At 36.2% G+C, this 22,276-nt stretch overlaps 1 protein-coding gene and 1 long non-coding RNA gene across 5 annotated transcripts in view; one reads left to right on the forward strand and one right to left on the reverse strand.

Moving 5' to 3' along the window:
• Window positions 1-2,389, reverse strand: part of LOC138832227 (uncharacterized) — a 50,916-nt gene extending 48,527 nt beyond the window's left edge. Inside the window, exon 1 of the long non-coding RNA XR_011373536.1 lies at window positions 2,234-2,389. This is a non-coding gene — a long non-coding RNA (uncharacterized lncRNA). The remainder of the gene's footprint in view (window positions 1-2,233) is intronic.
• Window positions 1-20,087, forward strand: part of Il1rap (interleukin 1 receptor accessory protein) — a 139,134-nt gene extending 119,047 nt beyond the window's left edge. Inside the window, exons 9-12 of one of the 4 annotated variants that reach the window (XR_011373535.1) lie at window positions 2,365-2,514; window positions 4,058-4,201; window positions 13,708-14,658; window positions 18,605-20,087. Coding sequence is in view for 3 of the 4 variants with exons in the window: in XM_070029829.1 (XP_069885930.1) it covers window positions 2,365-2,514; window positions 4,058-4,201; window positions 13,708-14,426 (1,013 nt within the window). In the remaining variant the exon portion in view is untranslated. Of the gene's footprint in view, window positions 1-2,364; window positions 2,515-4,057; window positions 4,202-7,116; window positions 10,404-13,707; window positions 16,116-18,604 lie in introns of those variants that run through there. The other 3 variants (XM_070029830.1, XM_070029829.1, XM_070029831.1) reach the window with 3 other exon arrangements.
• Window positions 20,088-22,276: the final 2,189 nt, after the last annotated feature.

Genomic DNA, 22,276 nt, shown 5'->3' on the forward strand with positions numbered 1-22,276 from the left:
TACCTGAGCTGATCTTAGTAAATTGTCAATAATGACACTAACATAGCTTCTGGTATTTTATGATCATGTTTTCTTTCTTTTTGAAAATTTAATTTTATTGTCTAGGTGATGTACAGGGGGGTTACAGTTACGCATGTAGGGTAATGAGTAGATTTCTTGTCGAACTTGGCTAGCCCCTCCCTCGTTTTCTCCTACTTTCCATCCCCATATATCCCCCTCCCCAAGTTGTAAAGTTCATTTCCAACATACTGTCTTGTGAATATTGCTGTGGTAACCGTTATTAATGGAACCAACACCAGAGTATCTGGGAAGCACTTTCACACTGCTGAATCCCTGGCTATACCTGTGGCAGCAATAAAATCCTAGATTTGGGAAAATCAGCTCAAAACTCTGATTGGCCTTTAATGAGAGAATTTAAGGTTCAGTTCCAGGATACTTTCTGTTTGCTCCTTAAGATAAATAACTGTTTTAAAAAGCCTCCCCCCTACACACACTTATATATGATCAATAACTGAATTTCATGTCTGTATATATAATTGATGTCTTTAAAGTTAGAAACCCTCACTATCATTTCCAGCTGTGAATGACAGTCTTCATGTGCCTTTTCTCAGAAAACTTTTAATAACAACAACGATTTTTCAGATGGCCAAGAAGCTGTCCCTCTCCATTCTCGTTACCCTTATCACATTACCCTTAAAGAATGCATTGATCACAATTTACGATTAACTGCCTCATTTATTACTTCCTTGCATTAGATTATTCACCCCAAGAGTGGACAGACCCTTTCTGTCTGTACCACCATGCTAAATAGGAGGCATCAATAGAGCAATTATCAAATCAACTAATAGCTAATTTAAGCCACTCCTGCTGTAGACACCACAAATATTGTTTCTTTCTTAACTCTTAACCTCTGTTAGCCCAAGATCATTTAGTAACCAAATGAAATTGCTGACATAGACTGGAATAGTAGGCTTCTCTTAAATATCTTGGAATTGTACAGTATTATATTTGGAGATATTCATCAAGATGCTAGGTATCTAAAGGGTAGGATGGACAAAAAGGTGTTTTATGTGTGGAAGACTATAAATTCAGTTTACTAGACAGTAACAGCAAGTCGAAAAGTAAGTTTATAGATCAATTACAGTATACAAAAATACTGTGATAAAATCATAAACAAGTGAAAAGTGGGTATTTCCACAGACAAAACTCAGATGGCACAGATAGTTTTATTCTACCAAAGCTTGTACAAAATAATGACACATGTACTGCAAGTTGAAAATTGAATAAGAGAAAGGATCTTTCAGCTAAGAAGTCATAGCATGAGCGAAGGCATGATTTTGAGTCTCCCTGAGCTTTTGGAACAAAGAACAACGAAAGTAAGACAAGAAAGTGGTGGGTGAACTAGTTGTAATAATAGGCTTTGTTTACAGAGTCACTGAGTTAATATCTAATTTTTAAATAATTGACAAATATCTCACTCTTTTCCAATAGCTCCAAAAATCTGCCAAGGTATCTATAATATTAAAAAAAAGTAAAAATGTGGGAATCAGGCTATATAGAGTTATAGCAAGTCAGTCTTAGGATGCGTGTGCTAAAATGCCATGATGAACTAGAGAGACTGTCAGTACCAAATATTCTCAGTATTTGGTAGATGCTCTTTGTGTGGCCATTAAAAAAATATTACTGAAGCCTATACAAACAAAGGAAAGAAACTTCTCCCAGATTGACATTAGGAGAGAAGATGAAATTAAAACTAAAACTAGTGGAAACTCATTAAGATTTTTACTTATGTCAGCTCCAGTGATGAAAATTATCCCAGTATCATAGACTTCTCCAGGCAAGGACTCTTGGAACTCTAGCCCAAGAGAGAGTTAGGTGGGATACAGAATGATACTTTTCAAAAATACTTTTATGCCTGTCACAGTAGTGCATGGCCATAATCCCAGCACTTAGATGATAGAGGCAAGAGGAATATGAATTTGGGTCTAGCCTTGATTTGATAGCAAGATTCTGTCTCAAAAAGTAAAATAAAATATTTTAAAGTGTTCAAAGGTATGTAAGAATTCTATTTTGAATGGAATTAGATAATCTTCTCAGTCCGTCCCAATGTTAAGGTCCTGGTACAACTTGTGTATCAAATCACTGAAAAGTTAAAAAAAAAATCTGTATTCCAAGAGCTGAAATCGGCAAGCAAATAAACTGAAATGAAGTATTAAAAATGGTGTCACATTACCTCTGTTCACATAAGATACAGCGTTCAGCTACTTGGCTTCACCAGCTACTTTCAGGAAGATAGGTCAGTGTGACCACGGTGTAGAAACTAATTCTGTGTCCTGTGTTTGTCTGGTTTGTTATTCACTCCAGTGGTGCCTCCAAGATACACAGTTGAACTGGCATGTGGTTTTGGAGCCACTGTCCTGCTAGTGGTGGTTCTCATTGTTGTTTACCATGTTTACTGGCTGGAAATGGTCCTGTTCTACCGGGCTCACTTTGGAACAGATGAAACCATTCTAGGTAAGTGGAAATGTACGTAAATACCTTCGAGTGTCCTCTTTAGGACACTCACTCTTTTTGAGGAGATCTGAATTAACTAGAAATTTTAATCAAGTTTTGGAGATGGGAGGGAAGGGATGGTGGGGAAAAAACAAAGGAGGAGGCAACAATGCTTGATAAGAAATGTACTCATTACCTCACTCATGTGATTGTAATCCCTCTGTACAGTATTTTCACAATAAAAAAACTTATTTAAAAAAAGAAAAAATTAATCAAATTACCTTGTACTTTACTTCTTACTATGAAAAAAAATTCCAATGTGTTTTATTCTCCCAGCTTAGAATATGTAATTTAACTACACAAACACTGTCTACTATTAACGTAAAAAGACTAGATAGGCCACAAATCAAATTGAAAAAAAAATTTTTAATGACCATGTTGATACAAAATAAGTGAAAATAGTGACTTCACTCAGTTTCTCTTAGATTTTCATTTCAGCATGTAGTTGACATTTAAAAAATAGTAGTGATATATTTTAGTCATTTGGGCACCAAATTACTTAAAATTCAAAATAAATTGTATTTTACACCTCAGTTTGGCCCAGCTGCATCTCAGATGGTCAATAGATATGCATGATTCATGGCAACTCTCTTGGAGAGTGTGGATTTACAGGTTTGCTTGAGGAATGGCCAATGAACTAGCAGCAACCTATCCCTCAAGCTGATTAGAAGAGGAATCTTGGACCTTGGCCCTCTCAAATCAGAATCAACAACTTCACCATATTCTCAAGGGGTTTGTGAGTACATTCAGGTTCAAGAAACACAGATCTAAGAAAAAGAAAAATCCTTGCAATTGGAATGCAGCCTGAAAGTAATCAGATTCTATGCTTACCCCAAAAGGATTCTACTTCTTTAACCTTTTGGAAGAGGGCCTTCATATGCATTTTTAATCACTTGTCACTTTTATAGTTAGGCAGAAACACCCAACCACTGAATCTAAGTAGATTTAATTATGGTTCTTTTCATGTATAATTCAGATAGTTTCACAAATCTGGCTCAATTTAGATCTTTAATATATTAATGAATGATAGGAGAGAAAGTAAAAATTTTCTGAGTGTCATTAACTGCTAGCACTTACTATTGAAGTCATTTCTCTGTTAATTCACATTTGAGTGAGCCAAAGCTCAGTCTTCTCTCTACTATAGACTCAACCCAGTGAGGAAAAAAAAATACTAGAACACACTAGATAAAATTTTTTTTTCCTTTTTTTTTAAATTTTATTTTATTTTATTTGAGAACATACTGTACAGAGGGGTTACAATTACATTGGCAGGATAATGCATACATTTCTTACCAAGCATTGCAGCACACTAGATAAAATTTAAATTCCAGTAGCCATTGGATATTGTCACAAATAAAAAATCATCTTGAGATCTTTCACATTATTCATTCATGTAACAAAACCATGACATCTACTACGCCCAAGTTAAACTTAAGGGAGAGAGAAAAAGGAAGACTTGGAGAAACTTTCCTAACTTGTATCAAATCTGTGTTCCTTTTGATAGATGGGAAGGAATATGATATTTATGTATCCTATGCAAGGAATGCTGAAGAAGAGGAATTTGTGTTACTGACCCTCCGAGGAGTTTTGGAGAATGAATTTGGTTACAAGCTGTGTATCTTTGATCGGGACAGTCTACCTGGGGGAAGTAGGTATTTCACATGGGTACAAGTAATACTACCCTGAAAAGCAAGAGTATCCTTAGCTTTGAGTCATGCATTCCCTTCTATATTGGCAGCTTTGGATATTTAAAGGGTAATTCTTTGTGATAGATAGACTCCACTAGAAATACTATTCAACTCAGTTTATACACTTAACTATCTTCCTTTGGAATTTTCAGAAATCCATGTCTTTGTGAAAGTTAAAATGTGTTTGTGACTCTAAGTATCACTATTCCATAATACTGTAAAATATGTGAAATTTATGTAGTCACCTAATCTCAATTAAAGAAAAAAAGTGAGAGAAGGGATAGGTTAGGAAAAAAAAAAGAAATCCATGTTAGAGAGAAGAGAGGTGCACAATTTTCTCTGTTTTAGTGCCACAGCTTTAGAAGTCCTGCTTATTCACATTTAGAATTCTAGAAGGTTTACACTGGTTTATTTAGATTAATTTGTTAGAAAGACTGACTATAAAAACATTTTATGCAAAGACTGAAGTTTATGCAAGTTTACTAAAACTGATTAGTAGAAGAGAATGCCTGGACGTTTCCATTGTGTTATTCACTGATAACAGAATATTTCCTTTTGGCCTTGCTCATTTCCTTTTTTTTGCAATCATTTCTTAGCAAACTAAAGCTATTCATATTTCACCTTTTATCAGGCCTGTTTCTTCTTTTCTGTCAGTGTAGATATTTGGGATTTAGTTTAAATTTTTGTACAAAGACAGTATATTCTGGAAGGGTGAAAAGGAAAATTATCATTGGCTAAATAATTTAAAAACAAAGGCATACTGTTCTCTTCACATGTAAACATAACACAAAAATGGATCATTCAAGTATTTTTTACAATAAATGCATAAGAAACATTTGTAAATTTGCAGTTAAACTTTAAAATCTATATACTGTTTCTAATTTTAAGCATGACAAACTGATTTGCTTCCTTGAAAATCCTCTTTATAGTAATCATTTGCTTAATGTTGGTTTTAAAATATTGTATGAAGCTTGAAAGAGAATACTTAAATTTTTATTCTCATCTTGAATTGGTTATCTTCCCCAAACCACTCTTAAACTCAAAATGCCAGCGTTCTCCAGAAGATATTTTTCTTTGGAATTTTGAGGACTGGATGTCAAAAAAGAATGGAAAATAACTTTGCCAGGAAAGGATTACTTAATTATATGGGTAAAAGATAAATTCTACCTCATTTCAATACTTAATCCCCTCAACCATATATTCATCCATACATTATTCATTTATTCAGCTAGGCAATAAATATGTGTCTACCATGTGAAAAGTTATAGAAGATATATACTATATATTTGGGTAAGATCCTCCGATAGATATTGATAGCTCTTTGAAGAATTTTAATTTGACATAATTCTTCTTGCAACTTGCTCTTGATGGTTAGTCCTTGCATCTTTTTGGATTCTACTTACCTACTGCTTTTTATATTTGCCTGACAGCTTTGCCTCTGAGTCTCTTTTCATGTTTATACATGGTCAGCTCTAGGAAAGCTACTTGGAGTGGACAGACATGCACTCCTGGATTTTCTGCCAGGCTGCATCTACTAGATTTTAATTGCATCTCTTTCCAATTTACTTCTGCACCTTGAATATTAAGAATCAAAATGATTGGTTTAACAGAGTGTGACATGATATAGATTTCCATGATGCCAGTGCATTACATGGAGGTGCCAGCTATCCCAGGAAAAGAATTACATAGTAGTCTTCAGTAAGCATCTGTGAGGAGATAGATTAGTCCCAAGAATTAACCAAAGCCCTTCCTCCTCCTCCTCTTCCTCCTCCTCCTCCTCTTCCTCCTCCTCCTCCTCCTCTTCCTCCTCCTCCTCCTCCTCCTCCTCCTCCTCCTCCTCCTCCTCCTCCTCCTCCTTCTTCTTCTTCTTCTTCTCCTCCTCCTTCTCCTTCTCCTTCTCCTTCTCCTCCTTCTCCTTCTCCTTCTCCTTCTCCTCCTTCTTCCTTCTTCCTTCTTCTTCTTCTTCTTCTTCTTCTTCTTCTTCTTCTTCTTCTTCTTCTTCTTCTTCTTCTTCTTCTTCTTCTTCTTCTTCTTCTTCTTCTTCTTCTTCCTCCTCACCTCCTTCTATTTTCTTCCTCTCTCCATCCTCCTCCTTCTTTTTCCATTTTCTTTTTAACTTGAAGAAAACATTTGCTGTTCAGTGAAAGCCAGCATATATGCTATCAGCTTCTGGAAGACATGATTTCGCAATAATGATAGTAGTTTAAGGAGAAAGATTCAGGCACCAATTTGGTCTCCACAGCAGAGAGAAATTAAAGCTGAATTCAGAAGGTAGGTAGTTAGCCAAAATACCATGTGATTGGTTAATCTTTTTGAGATTCCTATTCCAACAGTTTAGTAATGTTAGTTAGAATCAGGGAGGTTTCCAAAAACAGGGATTTTCAGAAACTGGCTACATTTTTTTTTATTATTTTGCTTCAATTCTGTGATTTTTGGATCGATAATGTATATTTTTTGAATGCCATTCATAGCAGGGAGTTTATACATAGATGTCATTGAAGGGGAAAGAGTTCAAGAGCTGATTTCTGGGCCACAACAGTGCTTGAAGGAACGGACTTCGCCACAACCCGTCCAATTCCTAGTGGCTCAAATAATGTTTTGAAAGACTGAGCTCCTAGAATTAGGGCAAATGTTTGGCTGCATACTTACTGGGCACTCCTTATTTGGAATGGAATATGTGTATATAGTTTCCATTTTCCCTAAGGAAAGTGTCGTTTAGGGAAGAGCATGATTGCAACCGAAGATAACGTTGCAAACGTTGATGGTACAAAGTATACTAGCCTCAATTCCCAGTCCTCCCGTGTTCCCTCTGTCTTGCTCCTCAAGCCCCATGCTTCTTAGCCCACACTAATCCCCATGGTGTTTTCTTTCCCAGTTGTCACAGATGAGACCTTGAGCTTCATTCAGAAAAGCAGACGCCTCCTGGTTGTCCTAAGTCCCAACTACGTGCTCCAGGGAACCCAAGCCCTCCTGGAGCTCAAGGCTGGCCTAGAAAATATGGCCTCTCGGGGTAACATCAACGTCATTTTAGTGCAGTACAAAGCTGTGAAGGACACGAAGGTGAAAGAGCTGAAGAGGGCTAAGGCGGTACTCACGGTCATTAAGTGGAAAGGGGAGAAATCCAAGTATCCCCAGGGCAGGTTCTGGAAGCAGCTTCAGGTGGCCATGCCAGTGAAGAATAGCTCAAGATGGTCTGGCAGTGACAAGCAGGGGCTCTCCTATTCTTCCTTGAAAAACGTATGAAAAGGGAGTTCAAAGAGGAGTATAAAGAGCCAAGAGTACTTTTGAGAAATAAAAGTCCCACTTCTTTGACTCCCGATGTAGGGTTTGGTTGGCAGAACCAAGTTCTGTCTAAGCCTTCTTATTAGGGACAACTTCAAGGTGACTTTGGGGTCAGCTCTTCTGCATCTGGGGCCACACCAAGGTTTAGAATGAGACCGTCACAGTCTGTCACCAGTCTCTGATGTCATTATGGTCTTTTCGGGCAATGGCATAATTTTCTTCTTCTTTATCCTCCATCCCTGATCCAGTCTCTTTCCATTGCTTTGTGAAACTCTAATATTACAGATTGCCCACAGATTTAACAACCCCGTTGAGGTAGGTTGCTTGTTGACAAGGATATTATTTTTTGTGAGAAAAGTTTTCTTTTTTTCCCCACTTCTTTGTTCATCCACTAGAAAGATGTTCATAGCCTAAATTTATTTTAGCTGGGGCTAATGAACTCAATAAATCTCCACAGCAAGACAGACAGACATCCAACTGGGATGACACAATGCAGTCTAAATACAGCTGTTTCTTACAATTCTTTCAGCCTGTCTAAAAGGCAGAATGTGTTTTTTCAAGTGTCCCACTTGCTTTCATCTCACGTAACTGATATTGCATTTATAAACTTAAAAAAAAGTCTGTCATCACTTCTATTTTATTATTGTAAAATCCTGGTTCTCTTTATAGATTGATACACTTATCATCCATCGGTTCCATATTTTATTCACTCCATTGATAACAGGAAATGTGATCGTTCAGAGTTTGACAAAAAAATCTGATTATACAGATGATGCCAAACTTGGTTTATACTAAAAGAAATGTAATGAGTTTAATGGAGAGAGGGAAAACGTTTTTAGGCCAGTTTTTTCCCCCTAAGGCTGAAACTTAGGACCTGGGCAATGTTCTTAGCTTTTTTTGTTCATGGCTGGTGCTCAACTGCTCAAAACATTTCTGACTTTTAGCTTGTTAATTGGTGATAGAAGTTGCACAGAGCTTGTCCAAGCTGGCTTTGAACCATGATTCTCAGATCTCAGCCTCCTGCGTAGCTATGATTACAGGAGTGAGTCACCAGTGCCTGGCCTTTAGGGCATTTTTGACTTCTGAGAAGAGCACACACGTATCTGGCAACCTGTCTTTTAATACCAACCTTGCTAATGTGAAATATGGGAAAGTGATCTCTCTTGACTCGTTGGTGTCTCTTCATTGTACCATGTGGAGAAGAGATCGGGTGATCTTACCAGTTGCTATGATTGTAGCTGCTGTGATCATTAATATTCTCAAAGAATCGTACTTCCTGTAATTTGCCCAATAGGACAGATACTATCTTGCTTCAGATAAGTTTATCTAAATAGTACCTGTCAATTAAATTTGATTTAAAATAAAATATTACTGTTCTTCAGACTTGGGAACATGAAAACTAAGTGTAGCATTTACAGAGTGGTGAATATCTATGTTACATATAGAAAAATATATATAATCTGTATGTGTAGATATTTATATCCATATCACATGGATTGCTTGTGGGTGGGGGGTAATGAGATTATACATGGGCACACACATACCTTTAAATGCCATTGGTACTATATTAGAAATAACAGAACTCTTGTCCAAGTTTTATGTTATGTTTATTCTGTAATGCTTTTGTGTTGGTGTTTTAATTCCATTAATGTTTTTTGTGAATTCATGGTCAGTGGTTATCATTTGTTCTTTTTCTAGATTAATAGAAATAGCCTACTACTGTACGGTTGATCTAGGCTTCAATGGAGACTATTGTGCACAGAGGGTCCATAGCCATAGCTAAACAAGAGCCATGCACATGGTATTGATTGATGTCCTACTCTATTCTCAGCAGGCACATTTAGAAACTAAACTATGTTAATTTCATGGCTCAGCCAGGTGGATTGTTGAGTAATAAATGGAAATAAATATACCTATAAATTAGCTGGAGTGTCCTACGAAACATTATAATTTATCATTTTAAGAAGGCTTTATCCCTGTAATATGAGTATTAATAAGTAATTCTAAAATTATCTCCTATATTTGTGCCTTTCATCAGGATAAGAGTAATAAATCATTTTTCTAATACTTATCGATTATGTTAAATTGAAAGAAAAATATTCACTTGTGAATTCTTGATTATAAAACTATCATGTAGAAAAGCCTTATTAATGCTGTTTATTATTAAACTTTCACTTACCAGACCAAGGAGAAGTTGAGTCCAGATAAGCTTTGAATACCAATTCTTGCCTGAACTTTTCACACCAAGGCATAATCTCCTCACCAAGGGGCTGCTCTCTTATTATGTTCCATTCTTCACATGCTGTTGGGTATCCCCAAGAAATTCCTTGATTGTTTGCCTGTTCATATTCTTATCTTTGATACTGAGTTTTTCTAAATTCAATCATACAAAACATATCAAATACAAGTAGTTTATATCATACTTTAGAGATCTGAGGCTCAAGACATTTTTTTATGTTCCAGAAAATTCTCAATGCAGACTCTCTGTGGGATATAAGGACACATATACTTAATTTAGAAGTCAAGAACATATCATGTCTCTTATTAAAGACAACGGCTTAATGGTTTTAGATCCATAGGACCTTCTGTGTCCAGGTTAACAAAAACAAGCTATATAGAATGTCTAACTACACAATTACATACATTTTATTTAGTTTTTCTTTGTATTGTAACTTAGATAATTCCCTAGTATTCTAATTTATAAAGCACTCCATTGTAATAGGAAACACAAATGTAACTGTTAATTATCCATTTCTTTTTACATGCATTTTAATATTTTGAGATACTTTAATTTTATTCATGAAATTTTGTACTGTCCATTTTTCATTTGATTTGTAAATTTACATATTTTTAAATAAACCATTTATTTTCAACTTTGAATTTTATTTTATGCATGTGTATTATGTCTTTGTTTTCATGTTTGGGCATATGAAAAGAATAATAAAGATTAGTGATGACTCTTATAAAAAGATGACATAAGTTATAAAAATATCTTGGTGGAAAAATTCTGAGAATGTGAATTACATATCAAGAATATTTCTTTTGCATGTGAGTAAAAGAATTACTTAAGTTAAATAGATTGTTCATTGCACCAAGATGAGTATAATTGTGCATAGGCATGTCTGTCTCTCTTTTTGTAGAAATACAAAGAGAGAACAGACATGCAGAAAGGAGAAACAAGGAGAAGAGAATTGTTCCTTGAAAATGAAAAAACACACAACTATATTCCTATTCCCTTTGGTTATACTTGGAACAGAGCTAGCTATAGTAGTCACTTTTATTATTTTTAATAAGTTTTTTATTGTGAAAAAATATTGTACAAAGAGTTACAGTTATATGAGCAAGGTAATGAGTACATTTCTTATCAAGCATTGTTGCCTCCTCCTTTGTTTTCCCCCTAACATCCCTTCCCTCCCACCTCCACAACTACACCTAAATTGTGAAGTTCATTTTTCAACATAGTGTCTTGTACATCTCATTGCTACAATGGGTCAACCTGTATCCCTATTTAAACATTTTAAAGCAAATCCAAGGCAACTGTTTTGCCATAAGAAATTAATGTCTTGCATGAGTAGATGGTAAGGGCAGTCAGAGATGGATTGTAAGTAGAAATATTAATGAAATCACTGAAAAAAGTTTGAAATTCACTTTTTTTTGTAATGTAAGGCTTTAGCAACAAAAGTGCCTTTTCTCATTACTCATTTGGTCAAAGAATATTTATAAAGTCCTTATAACATGCCTTGATTTGGATACCTTAGTAATAATTTTGCTACTAATTTTCCTTTTGCAAGAGTCTATAATAGATAGGAATTTAATAACTAATGTAATTATATAATAGGTAGAAATAATGGATCAATGTTAAAGGGAATGAAGTTATACTCTATTAGACCCCTAAAGTTAAGGTGAACAATAATGAAATGTTAGACATTTGAATATAAACTTCTCTAATACATTTTATGGACCTACAAGTTTGTTTTTATCATATACATTTTATAGGAAAATGAGCACAGATTCAAATGTATTAAGATTACATGCTCCCTTTTAGTACATATCAAGTTTTTAATGGAGGGAAAAAAAAGAGACAAAGACTTGTTAATCTTTCCTCTAGCAAGATCCTTGCTGCCACAAAGAAGTTTCCAGTCCTAGTTTTTGTCTAGATGAATCTTGGAAGGAATTATGACTTTTAAGGAGAGATGTATCCTTGAGTATGGTAGAATTCTAAGACAGAACTATGACTTCCTAACCAATGTATTACCTCAAAACAAAACTAATCACATTATTATTACTTGAGACAAACTGAATAAACAAACTAATTTATTACTCCTCCATATTATCTTTAACATTAAAACTGACAACTGCTAAGCTGGGAAGAAATAGCTCTTGCCTGTAATTCATTTCCGGTCAACCACCCTCACAAAAAAATGAATAAATAAAAGCCATAAGCGGAGCTGCATCTCAAGATGGTAGAGTGCCAGCATTGAGAGAAAAAGCTAAAAGCATGGGCTGGGAAGGTGGCTTAGTGGTAGAGTGCTTGCCTTGCATGCATGAGGTCCTGGGTTCGATTCCTCAGCACCACATAAACAAAAAAAGCCAGACGTGGCTCTGTGGCTCAAGTGGTAGAGTGCTTGCCTTGAGCTGAAGAACTGAGGGACAGTGCCCAGGCCCAGAGTTTAGACCCCACAACAACAATAACAACAATAACAAAAAGCTGAAAACAAGCCAAAACACCAGACAAACAAAAACCTGTGCTTAGGCCCCAAGTTCAAGTCCCTTACGGGCACATACAACAAAGTTAACTGTTATCTTCAAATGTGGAATCTTGACAATATGGAAGCTAATTTTTAATTCCATAAGGATGCTGCTTCCTTGTAATTATTGTGTGAAGAGCCCCAGGTATAGGTCACAACCTATCTGAGAAGAATCTAGTGTTTCATTTCTCAGTGCCTGATTCAACTATTGTACTTACACTGGGAAGATCCTAGGTTTTCTTAAAGTATAAAGTGACAATTATGAGGTTAAACACTACACCACACACACACACACACACACACACACACACACACACACACACACACACACAAATACAGGCATACTTGTTGACTCTACAAAATGTTATTTCCCAATTCTCATCCAAATTTTTATTAAATCTATCAATTGAAATAAATCATTTGGAAAGAAATCATAGCTCACGTACTCCTGAAGTTCATAATGTTCAAATACACTGCAAAATGTAACTTTGTCTCCAAAGGCTGAAAATTCTCTCCAAAATGGATGTTCACCATTTTCATTTCATTTTCAGAGTTTAAAATGGATATGATTTACACATTTAACATTCCTTCTTTCCAGATTCTTACATTGCCTAAATTTCTGAATCTCACAGTAAGTTAAGTACTGAATTTAAAAATTAGCTAGTTAATAATTAATTTAAAAACATTCCTTTGGGACATGTTCAAATTTACTGTAACACTATTTACCTTAATAATCAACACCCCTTGCCTGCCTGAAGACCCAACCGAATACTTATTACCATTATTCTTGCCTCATTAATTCATTTGAGGGCACATTCTTGATACACAAACACAGATAGGAGGAGGGAAGTTGCAGAGAGGGAAGGATATATCAATGTCTTAGAAGGTGGTAATTTGTATTGGTCAGATCATGTCAGGAGCATTGTTTATTGCTGTTCAAAACCACTATTAAAAGTTACATGTGCCAACTAAATATTATCCATAGGATAACACACATAACCTGAAAACTATTCTCATGAAGGTGATAAAATTAAGTGGAGATTTAGAATTATTTGTAGAACAAGAGTAACCTCCCAGTCATTTAATATAGAGTAGCATCACAGTAGTTTGAACAAGAAATCATTTACAAAACAGCTCAATTTAGGTAGTTTAAGAGCTTGTGAATTTAATTCCCAGACCTTTTTTTGTTCATTTTTAGTAGTAAAGAAGGCTTTACACTCAAATCTTTCTTCATCCTTGAAGGTACTAAATCCTTTGCAGCTCTTATTAAGAGGAATGTAGATGAGATTCCCAGCTGGGTGCGTTATTTAGTACTTAGATCCTATAATTTCAAGATCTTGTTCATTACCTGCCCCTGGTATGATGATGGACAATGCTGTCATGGAACTGCTGGGTGTTTTCACAAGTTACTATGCTATGTTTCCATTTTCCTATAGATACAGTGGAAGCAGTTTTTGATTTCATTCAGAGAAGCCGACGGATGATTGTTGTCCTCAGCCCAGACTATGTGACAGAAAAAAGCATCAGCATGCTGGAATTTAAACTGGGTGTCATGTGTCAGAACTCCATCGCCACCAAACTCATTGTGGTAGAGTACCGGCCCCTGGAACATCCACACCCAAGCATTCTGCAGCTGAAGGAGTCTGTATGTTTTGTCAGCTGGAAGGGAGAAAAGTCCAAACATTCAGGCTCCAAATTCTGGAAGGCCTTGAGGTTGGCTCTCCCCTTAAGGAGCCTAAGTGCCAGTTCTGGCTGGAATGAGAGCTGCTCTTCTCAATCTGACCTCAGTCTGGATCATGTTCAGAGGAGGAGAAGTCGTTTGAAAGAGCCACCAGAACTCCAGAGCTCAGAAAGGCCTCCAGGTCCCCCTCCAGCTTCCAGCACAATGTCCAAGCACCGAGGAAAGCCCTCTGCAGCCTGCCGCTGCTGTGTCACCTACTGTGAAGGAGAAAGTCACCTTAGAAGCAAGAGCCGGGCAGAGATTCATACCCAGCCCCAGTGGGAGACACATCTCTGTAAGCCTGTTCCCCAAGAGTCAGGAACTCAATGGATACAAAATGGCACCCGATTGGAAGCCCCTGTTTCCCAGATCTCAGCTCTTGCTCTTCACCATTTCACAGATTTATCCAATAACAATGACTTTTATATCCTATAATTACTGAGTGCGGTGGGTGGTGACTGCTATCTTTACCAAACCTCTTTAAGTCATGAACATTTGAGAATATCATACTTTTTTAACATCTAATGGACTACCAGATTTGTGTCCCCTTTATTGATATTTTTTAAAAACTATTTATTTCTAGGAGACAAAACACCCGAAGAACCCGAATCCAGAGTTATTGCCTCTAATGGCCTCAGAAGAGAACACTCTTCTTGGGCCCTAGAAGGTCAGTATGTGAACGTTGCTTAAAATCAGATCTCTTATCTTACCCAATAGTTTAAATTGAGCTAAGGATTTAAGTATGTTTCCTCTGAGTTCATTCATTGATTGACCAAATGACATGAGCCAGCCAATCAACTTGGGGTAAGACATTTACAGGGTATATACATGTTTCCAAGGATGATCTGGGGACAAGAGCTCATTCTGGTAGAAGCTGTAGGAAAAACTTAAACAGGGAACCTACAGCATATTTTCTATCAAATAACCAAACACCCCCACCCAGGGTTACATGGTGTTCTCCGTCTCATTGTAAACTAGTGTGTCTTATACTTCATAAAATTGTTAGCATCAATAAAGTTATATTTTTATGTCATTTCATTTGTACTAACAAATTTTTAACTCCCTCTCTCCTTTCTCCTTTTTTTTCTGGCTTTTGTCTTCATTTCTAAAGGGCATCCCATTTCAGGAGATTGAGATTTAGTGTAGGAACCCAGGAAGGCTAAGATTCCCCTCTTGTTTCTTCTTCCTCCTTTGTATTGAGAGACAGACAACAGATCATGAAGAAATAGTTTAAGCAAAATAGATTTTTACATTAAAGAAATCTCACTATTTGAACGGACTCTGGAAAAATGCAGTAATATAGGGAATCAGGATGAGATTTGGTACCTGAGTGTTCTTCCCATAGTGTGAGGTAAAGGTATAATTACCTGAAGGGCCCAAAAAGATCAGAAGGTAAGAAAAAGATATGAAGGCCAGATGCAAACATAATACGCATGTCTTCCAGCTAATGCTAGTGCAGATAGGATTCAGGTACCAAAGAGTACCTCTTTGCTGTGAAAATTCTCATATAATGGTGAAAGGCTTATGGCATTTTGATTTTCAAGCCAGGGGCTGCATGAGGATCATTGGGCCTTTACATACAGAAGAGCACATGTGAGTCTTCATTCAGCTTCATTTGATTGTTGTCACTGATGTAGCCTTTGCATTGCCAGACTTATATTCTATTATTTTTTTTCAGGAGAGAATAAAAATGTAGATTTGTATGCATACTGTCAATTATGAGCTGGCTTAAATTTATAAAAATAAAAACATTGAGCCAAACAAAATCTACTTGTGGGGCATGTCCATTGAGAGTGGTTAGATTGTAATTTCAAGTCTAAAGTATTCAGCAAAAACCATATATCTTGAAGACCCAAATGACAGTGATAGTACCAGCCCTGAAGAACATAGACTGACTCAAAAGACACGAGGGTTATAATGTTCCTTCTCTCTCTAGACTGAAGATAACTGAGTCCTCAAAAAAAAGTGGCTACTCTAACCTAACCATCCAGCATAGGAGAAAAAGCTGAACACCAGTATATGGTAAAGGTTTTCTGTAAGCACATTAGAAGGACAAAAATCTGCTGTTCTGGGATGTTAATAAGCAAAGTGCAAGAGCCAAGGTCACAAGAGCAGTCACTTCCAATAGATTGGTACCAGCTACTAGTGAGCTTGTCCACTGGGTACCAGCCTCCCTCCTTCTTGTCAACAGAGAATGAACAGGAAGTTCAAACTCTTTCTCTTATTGAGTGAATTAGAACTTCCTTTCTCTGTTGAAAGAGGAAAGTAGAAGGTCTCTCCTCTGAAGCTGAGGGAATTCAGATCCTGCAGAGTAACCATGAATTTACCGTGGGACTTGTAAATCAGAAATGGCAGGTCATTCCAAATGAATATCCAGCAGAAAATGACTCAGAAAAAACTCAAGGTCTTCTGCCATATTTTCCCCTATTTGAAGAGAGTAATTCATCCTCAATTCATGTTCAAGGACCTTAACTTGCCAGACAGATAGGAGTTTCTTTCCAACAATGTTTAAGAATAAGAATAAGAGATATACGTGGCTTCAAATCCTATGAAGGGTGAGTAAGCTCCTACCTATGATTGGAAAGACATCTCCTTGTTAATATAGTATCTAAAATTGCGCAGTGAGTTGGGAAACATTTAAGAAGTTGCTTTTATCATTTATGAATTACTTTTAAGGCTTAAAAATAAATAAAAGCATTAAAGGCCAAGGCATAAAAATTAAACATAAACTCAAAGGAAAAATTTTGTATCAATTTCTTTTGATAGTATAAGTACAATTTAAGCAGTACAAGCTCGTAGTTTGGAACATTAGCTTCACAAGAGTGAAGCTTCACTGTATGAAGAGAAGCCTGGAAGTCATGCGACTATTCCTTGACCCATTATACCTATTATACCACAATTACATGTGGTATTCGGTGCTGTATAATTAATTCCATTAGGCAAATAATAAGAAAATTTCCTCATGAACCATGGATATCGCTTATTAAAATGACCAAAGTATAGGAAAATTCATATATCTGTATGTATGAAACATTGCCTACATTTCACAACAAGTAGAGTTCTACTTCTCTTCTATCTATTTGATTATTGACTTTCTGAGCTTCAATCTCCTGCCAGCTAAAATGGAAAAATATTACTAACCAGTGTCACTTGTTATTATGGGTATTCAATGATCTAGCATGTATTTATGCTATACCTGTCACTTCTCTTGTACTTATTTAAATGCCCTACAGCCATACAAAATTGAATGCTATTACCCAGGTAAAATAACTTTCCTATTAGCCCATGAGTAACTAAAGATAGATTTACTTTTCTATTCCAGATTTCTAATATTTAATCCAGACTTATTCCATAATTTTGACATTTAATCTAGTGTCAATTCTAGAACCAACTCCAGTGGATCCAAGTACAGGTATTTCTATTACAAAGCTACCTAGGTGGAAAAATCTCATCTAAGACCTAGAATATCAGAAGTATCACATAATAACCCAACAAACAGCTAATTAAATGTTATATTAAGTGTCTTATGGAGCTGATATTGCTGTTTCTCTATAACTTTTTTTTCAAATTGTGATTTGAAAAGCTATAATCACTGTGTTAGCTTATTGACTCTTTGATTATGCTATAAAATTTCCTCAAAACACTTTGTATGTCTGTGTTAGTCCTGGGTCTGAACTCAGGATATGGGCACTGTCTTTGCATATTTGTGGTCAAGACTGGAACTCTCCCAGTGGAGCCACAGCTCCATTTCAGGTTTTTTGGTGGTTAATTGGAGATAAGAGTCTCATTGACTTTCATGTCCAAGTTGGCTTCAAACTACAGTCCTCAGATCTTAGCCTCCTGAGTGCATAGGAAAAAGGGTGAGCCTTTAGTGCCTCACTTGTTTCCTTCTTAATTGAATGTAAGAACAAAAACCCTTAGATAAATAAACTTTCATCAGTTATGATACACTCTGTGGGTTCCAGGATGACATCCTATTGTAACTATTAAAAATTCTAGGAGTAGCATGTTCACTCCTAGATTAAAGAGTTCAACGGATGTGGAAGATCAATGTTCCATTTCAGTGAAGGGAATTGAGCCAGTCATAAATATATTCATAGGTCTGATCACCTCTGTGATAATGGTTTCAAACGTTTGTGCATCTAAAAATCACTTGGGGAGAATCTCTCCACAAAAAGCCTAGGACAGGCCCTTTCACCAGAAAGACTGTTTCCAAAAATGGTGAGTATTGTCTAGGAGTATGCATTACTAAGTTGTACTGCTGGAAAAATGCGTTAAATGATTCAAATTTGGAAAAATAGAAAGACTCATTCAAACCTTTTCCATAGTTCCTATATTGTTCAAATTGCAAGAGGAAAAAGTCTTACCTATGGGTCTTCCCTTATGTATTCCTTCCCAAAGTGTATTCCTTGAGATTTCCACATCAGTGCCATCTTGTATTCATATTAAAATGAGTAGAATATTACTTGACCATATCCATGTTGAAAATAAAAGATGATGCTTAGGTGGGGCAAATCTTCACTTAACATAAACTTCTTGAGTGATTCTAAAGCACAAAATATTTAACAACCATTAACTTTTAACTGTCTCTCACTCCTCTTTTATTCTTGTAGGCTCTGATTTTCTCCAGCCAAGGAGGACCACGAATCATCCTTTTAACAAGGTGTTAGCAGGCAATAAATGAATACATAAGGCTTGTTTAGCCCTTGGAGTTGTCCCAGAAGAAGGAGACATTTGGATAGAGTGGTTGGTAGGGTGGATTTTTAGTATATGAAATACCCTACACACATCTGGAACACAGTGGGGTTGCTGTGCGCAACTCACGAACAATCCCCATAATCCCATAGCTTCACGTTCCAAGTCTTAGTTTTTGCTTATGCCAGTGTCCAGCATAGAGCCTTGATACTTTGTAGTTTGACACGTGAAATGTGTGGAGTGCTGTTGTTCTATGCTTGATCTTCAATTCACACTCTTTGCTCTCACAATTTATTTGCCATAACTAGCTCCAACCTCTGGTTATAGTTAGAGAAAACATAGTCTTTCTGTGCCCCTAGGAAGAAAAAAAACTACAAGGAACATGGTGAACTAATAACACTGTCTTCTACAGATAAGATGGGACTGAGATATTGATACAGCTTTAAAAGACCTTCAAATCGAGATATTTTAACTATTTTGATAATGAAGTAAAGAAGGACTTTGCTGCCAACACCTCATCTTCATTTGTCAAAGTATTGAAATAAAAAACAAAAGAACAGACATTGTACATAAATTCTTGCCCAAATAAAAGTTGTTGAAGGAATGTATGACAGTAACTACAATTTCTGTTTAAGAGGAAGCATGCTTAACATTTTGAAAGTTACTCACATCTGTAATCCTACATATTCAGAAGGCTTCAATCTGAGGATTGAGTTTCAAAGCCAATCCAGACAGGAAAGTCCAGGAGACTTATCTCCAATTAATCAGAAAAAACCTACAAGTGGAGGTTTGTCTAAAGTGGTTGTATACCAGCCTTGAACAAAAAGTTGTAAGACAGCAACTGGGCTTTGAGTTGAAGCCTCAGTACTAACACTACACACACACACACACACACACACACACACACACACACACACACACACACACACACACACACACACACTTGAAAGTTACTATTACTGGTTACTTTCCACCCTTTACTTAGTTCTCCAAGAGTGTGATGCTGAAACAATCTGTAAATGAGCCATTTCATTTTGGATGTTCAGGGAGCCTCAGAAGAAATGAAGACATTTAGAACACAGCAGAGCATGTAACACGGTCATTAGGAAGCATCACTTGATGCATTTATCTGAAGAGCAACACAGGGAATTCAAATTGAACATGCTAAAGTTCAGATGAAGGAGAGGCAAATGCTGGTGTGGGCACTATGAAACCTGCAATTATCCTTACATCTACTGCCTCTATAATTTGGATTCTATTCATATTAAAGATTTCAATTGTTTTATAACCAAGGTGTGGAGTGTCATTTAATTATAAGGAAAAACTCTCCTTTGATCCTTGGCAAAGATTAGTGGTTAGGAGTCCTACAATATGTTAACAAGCTACAATTTTTTTTTTTTTTGTCGGTCGTGGGGCTTGAACTCTGGGCCTGGGCGCTGTCCCTCAGCTCTTCAGCTCAAGGCGAGCGCTCTACCACTTGAGCTACAGCGCCACTTCCGGTTTTCTGGTGGTTTATTGGAGATAGGAGTCTCACAGTCTCTCCTGCCCGGGCTGGCTTTGAACCGTGATCCTCAGATCTCAGCCTCCTGAGTAGCTAGGATTACAGGCGTGAGCCACCAGCGCCCGGCAACAAGCTACAATATTGAGCAAATAAAATTTTTTATTTGGCAGTGTTGTCGAGGGGACTACTGATATGCAAAACTCTTTTGAGGCTGTTACACAAAGGTTTTGCTGTAGACATGTTCAATGTTTTAAAATAATTAAATGGAAAGAATGACCTTCAGAAATGCTTTCATAGAAAGAAAGATTCCAAATAAATTGGAAAACTGAGGCTCACCCCGGTGCTTCCCTAGATGACAAATGCTTTTAGTACCCATCACTTTATTTAAAAGAAAAAGTAAGATGAAATTGATATCCATTTATTTTTATTTAATATTCTAAGGCATATATAACAGTTCACAAATTTATTTCAATTTTCATATTCTGTACCAAATGCTTATAATAGATTATCCTGATAATGTCTGGAAATACCTTGAAGAAGTGGTTATAAACCAGAATTGAACATCATCTTTCTGAAAATTGCACTAACTGCAGTTTAACCCATTCTGCCCAAACTCCCCAAATTATTTAGACTCTGGCTCTTATGAAGGACTGCTCTGTAAAGAACTTATAAAATTTGGAATATTAGTCAATGAAAACATGTTATAAATATGGGACAAAACAATAAAACCAAATCTAAGAATATTCTTATCATATTCTTTATTGAACAGTAGAAAACTTGGAATTTATTACCAAATATACAATCTGAATTCTTTATTCAAGGAATACAGGAATATTTACTTTTTTACAATCCTGTTTTCATGTTATACACATGGTCATTCTATTGTGAAATTATATAAGATAAAAATTAAATCAAATAAAATTATAGAAGTGATCTATGTAAATCTTAAACTGAATAGCCAAAGAGGCCAAAGCCCTAGCTTTTATTATTTTTATTTCATTAGTGTCTAAAACATGACAAACTGTATAATATGCAGTAACTTGGTTATTGCCAAAAACAATTAGTTGATTTCTAAGAAGGAACTTCTAAAGAAAGTAATCAGAGCCTATTTGTCCATTTCCATACTTCAGTAATCTGAGAGAAAGGAGATGAATAAAAGATCCACAATATCAGATTGAAAACATAAACTATGACAGCGATACAAAGATGGCCTAGAAAATAAATTTAGATGGTCACATCCATTACAGTTGTATATAGTATAAAATATTACACTGGAATCCTAAGACATTTGCAACGGTAACCCTTCTATTCAATGTGCAATTTTCAGTAACAAATTTTTGCTCTCAAATTCGTCCTCCTATGTCAAATGAACAATAATATCTACCTCATCCAACTGTTGTAAGGGTAAAAGTATATAATAAATGCGAACCTCTAAAATCCTTGTAATTGCATCATTATATTCTGCTACAAGTGAAAACTGGGGGCAGGGAATAGAGTGTAAGAGAAATTTCTTAAGTTGCTGAATATTTTCTAAAAAGGTACAAAGTGCAGCTATAATCCTTCATGTATAAAAGTTAGGGAATAAAAAAATACATTTGCTTCTCTTTTGGGGAGTACTGATTTGGACTCAATGCTTCACCCTTACTGAACCAGTGCTTGATGCCCTCAGCCATGTCACTAGCTCCATTTCTTAGTATTGTAAGCACTAAAGACTATGACACTAACATCTTACTGAAAAAGCAAGAAGTAGGAAAAATAGTTGCATTGCTGCTGCATAAGAACTTACCCCACAGAAATTTCAAAAACAAACAAAACATTGTTATAGCACAGAAATTCAGGAGAAGCTTACCTGCATGATTCCTGTACAACATTACAAACGAAATTATCAAAACGTGTGTCCCAGCTATGGTCATCTGAGACTTGCTGGGTGCTAGAGGACCCAGTTCCCAATACATATGCATAGAAGACAGAAGTAGTCTTTTGAGGAACTGCCACAGTGCTTTCCAAAGTGGTTGAACAAGTTTACACTCCCACCAACAATGCAGTAGGGTCCCCTTCTGGCCATATCCCCTCCTTATTAGAGTTCTTG

Source organism: Dipodomys merriami, unplaced genomic scaffold, assembly GCF_024711535.1.
Source record: "Dipodomys merriami isolate MVZ:Mamm:240054 unplaced genomic scaffold, mDipMer1.0.p SCAF_2, whole genome shotgun sequence".
Taxonomy (NCBI): domain Eukaryota; kingdom Metazoa; phylum Chordata; class Mammalia; order Rodentia; family Heteromyidae; genus Dipodomys; species Dipodomys merriami.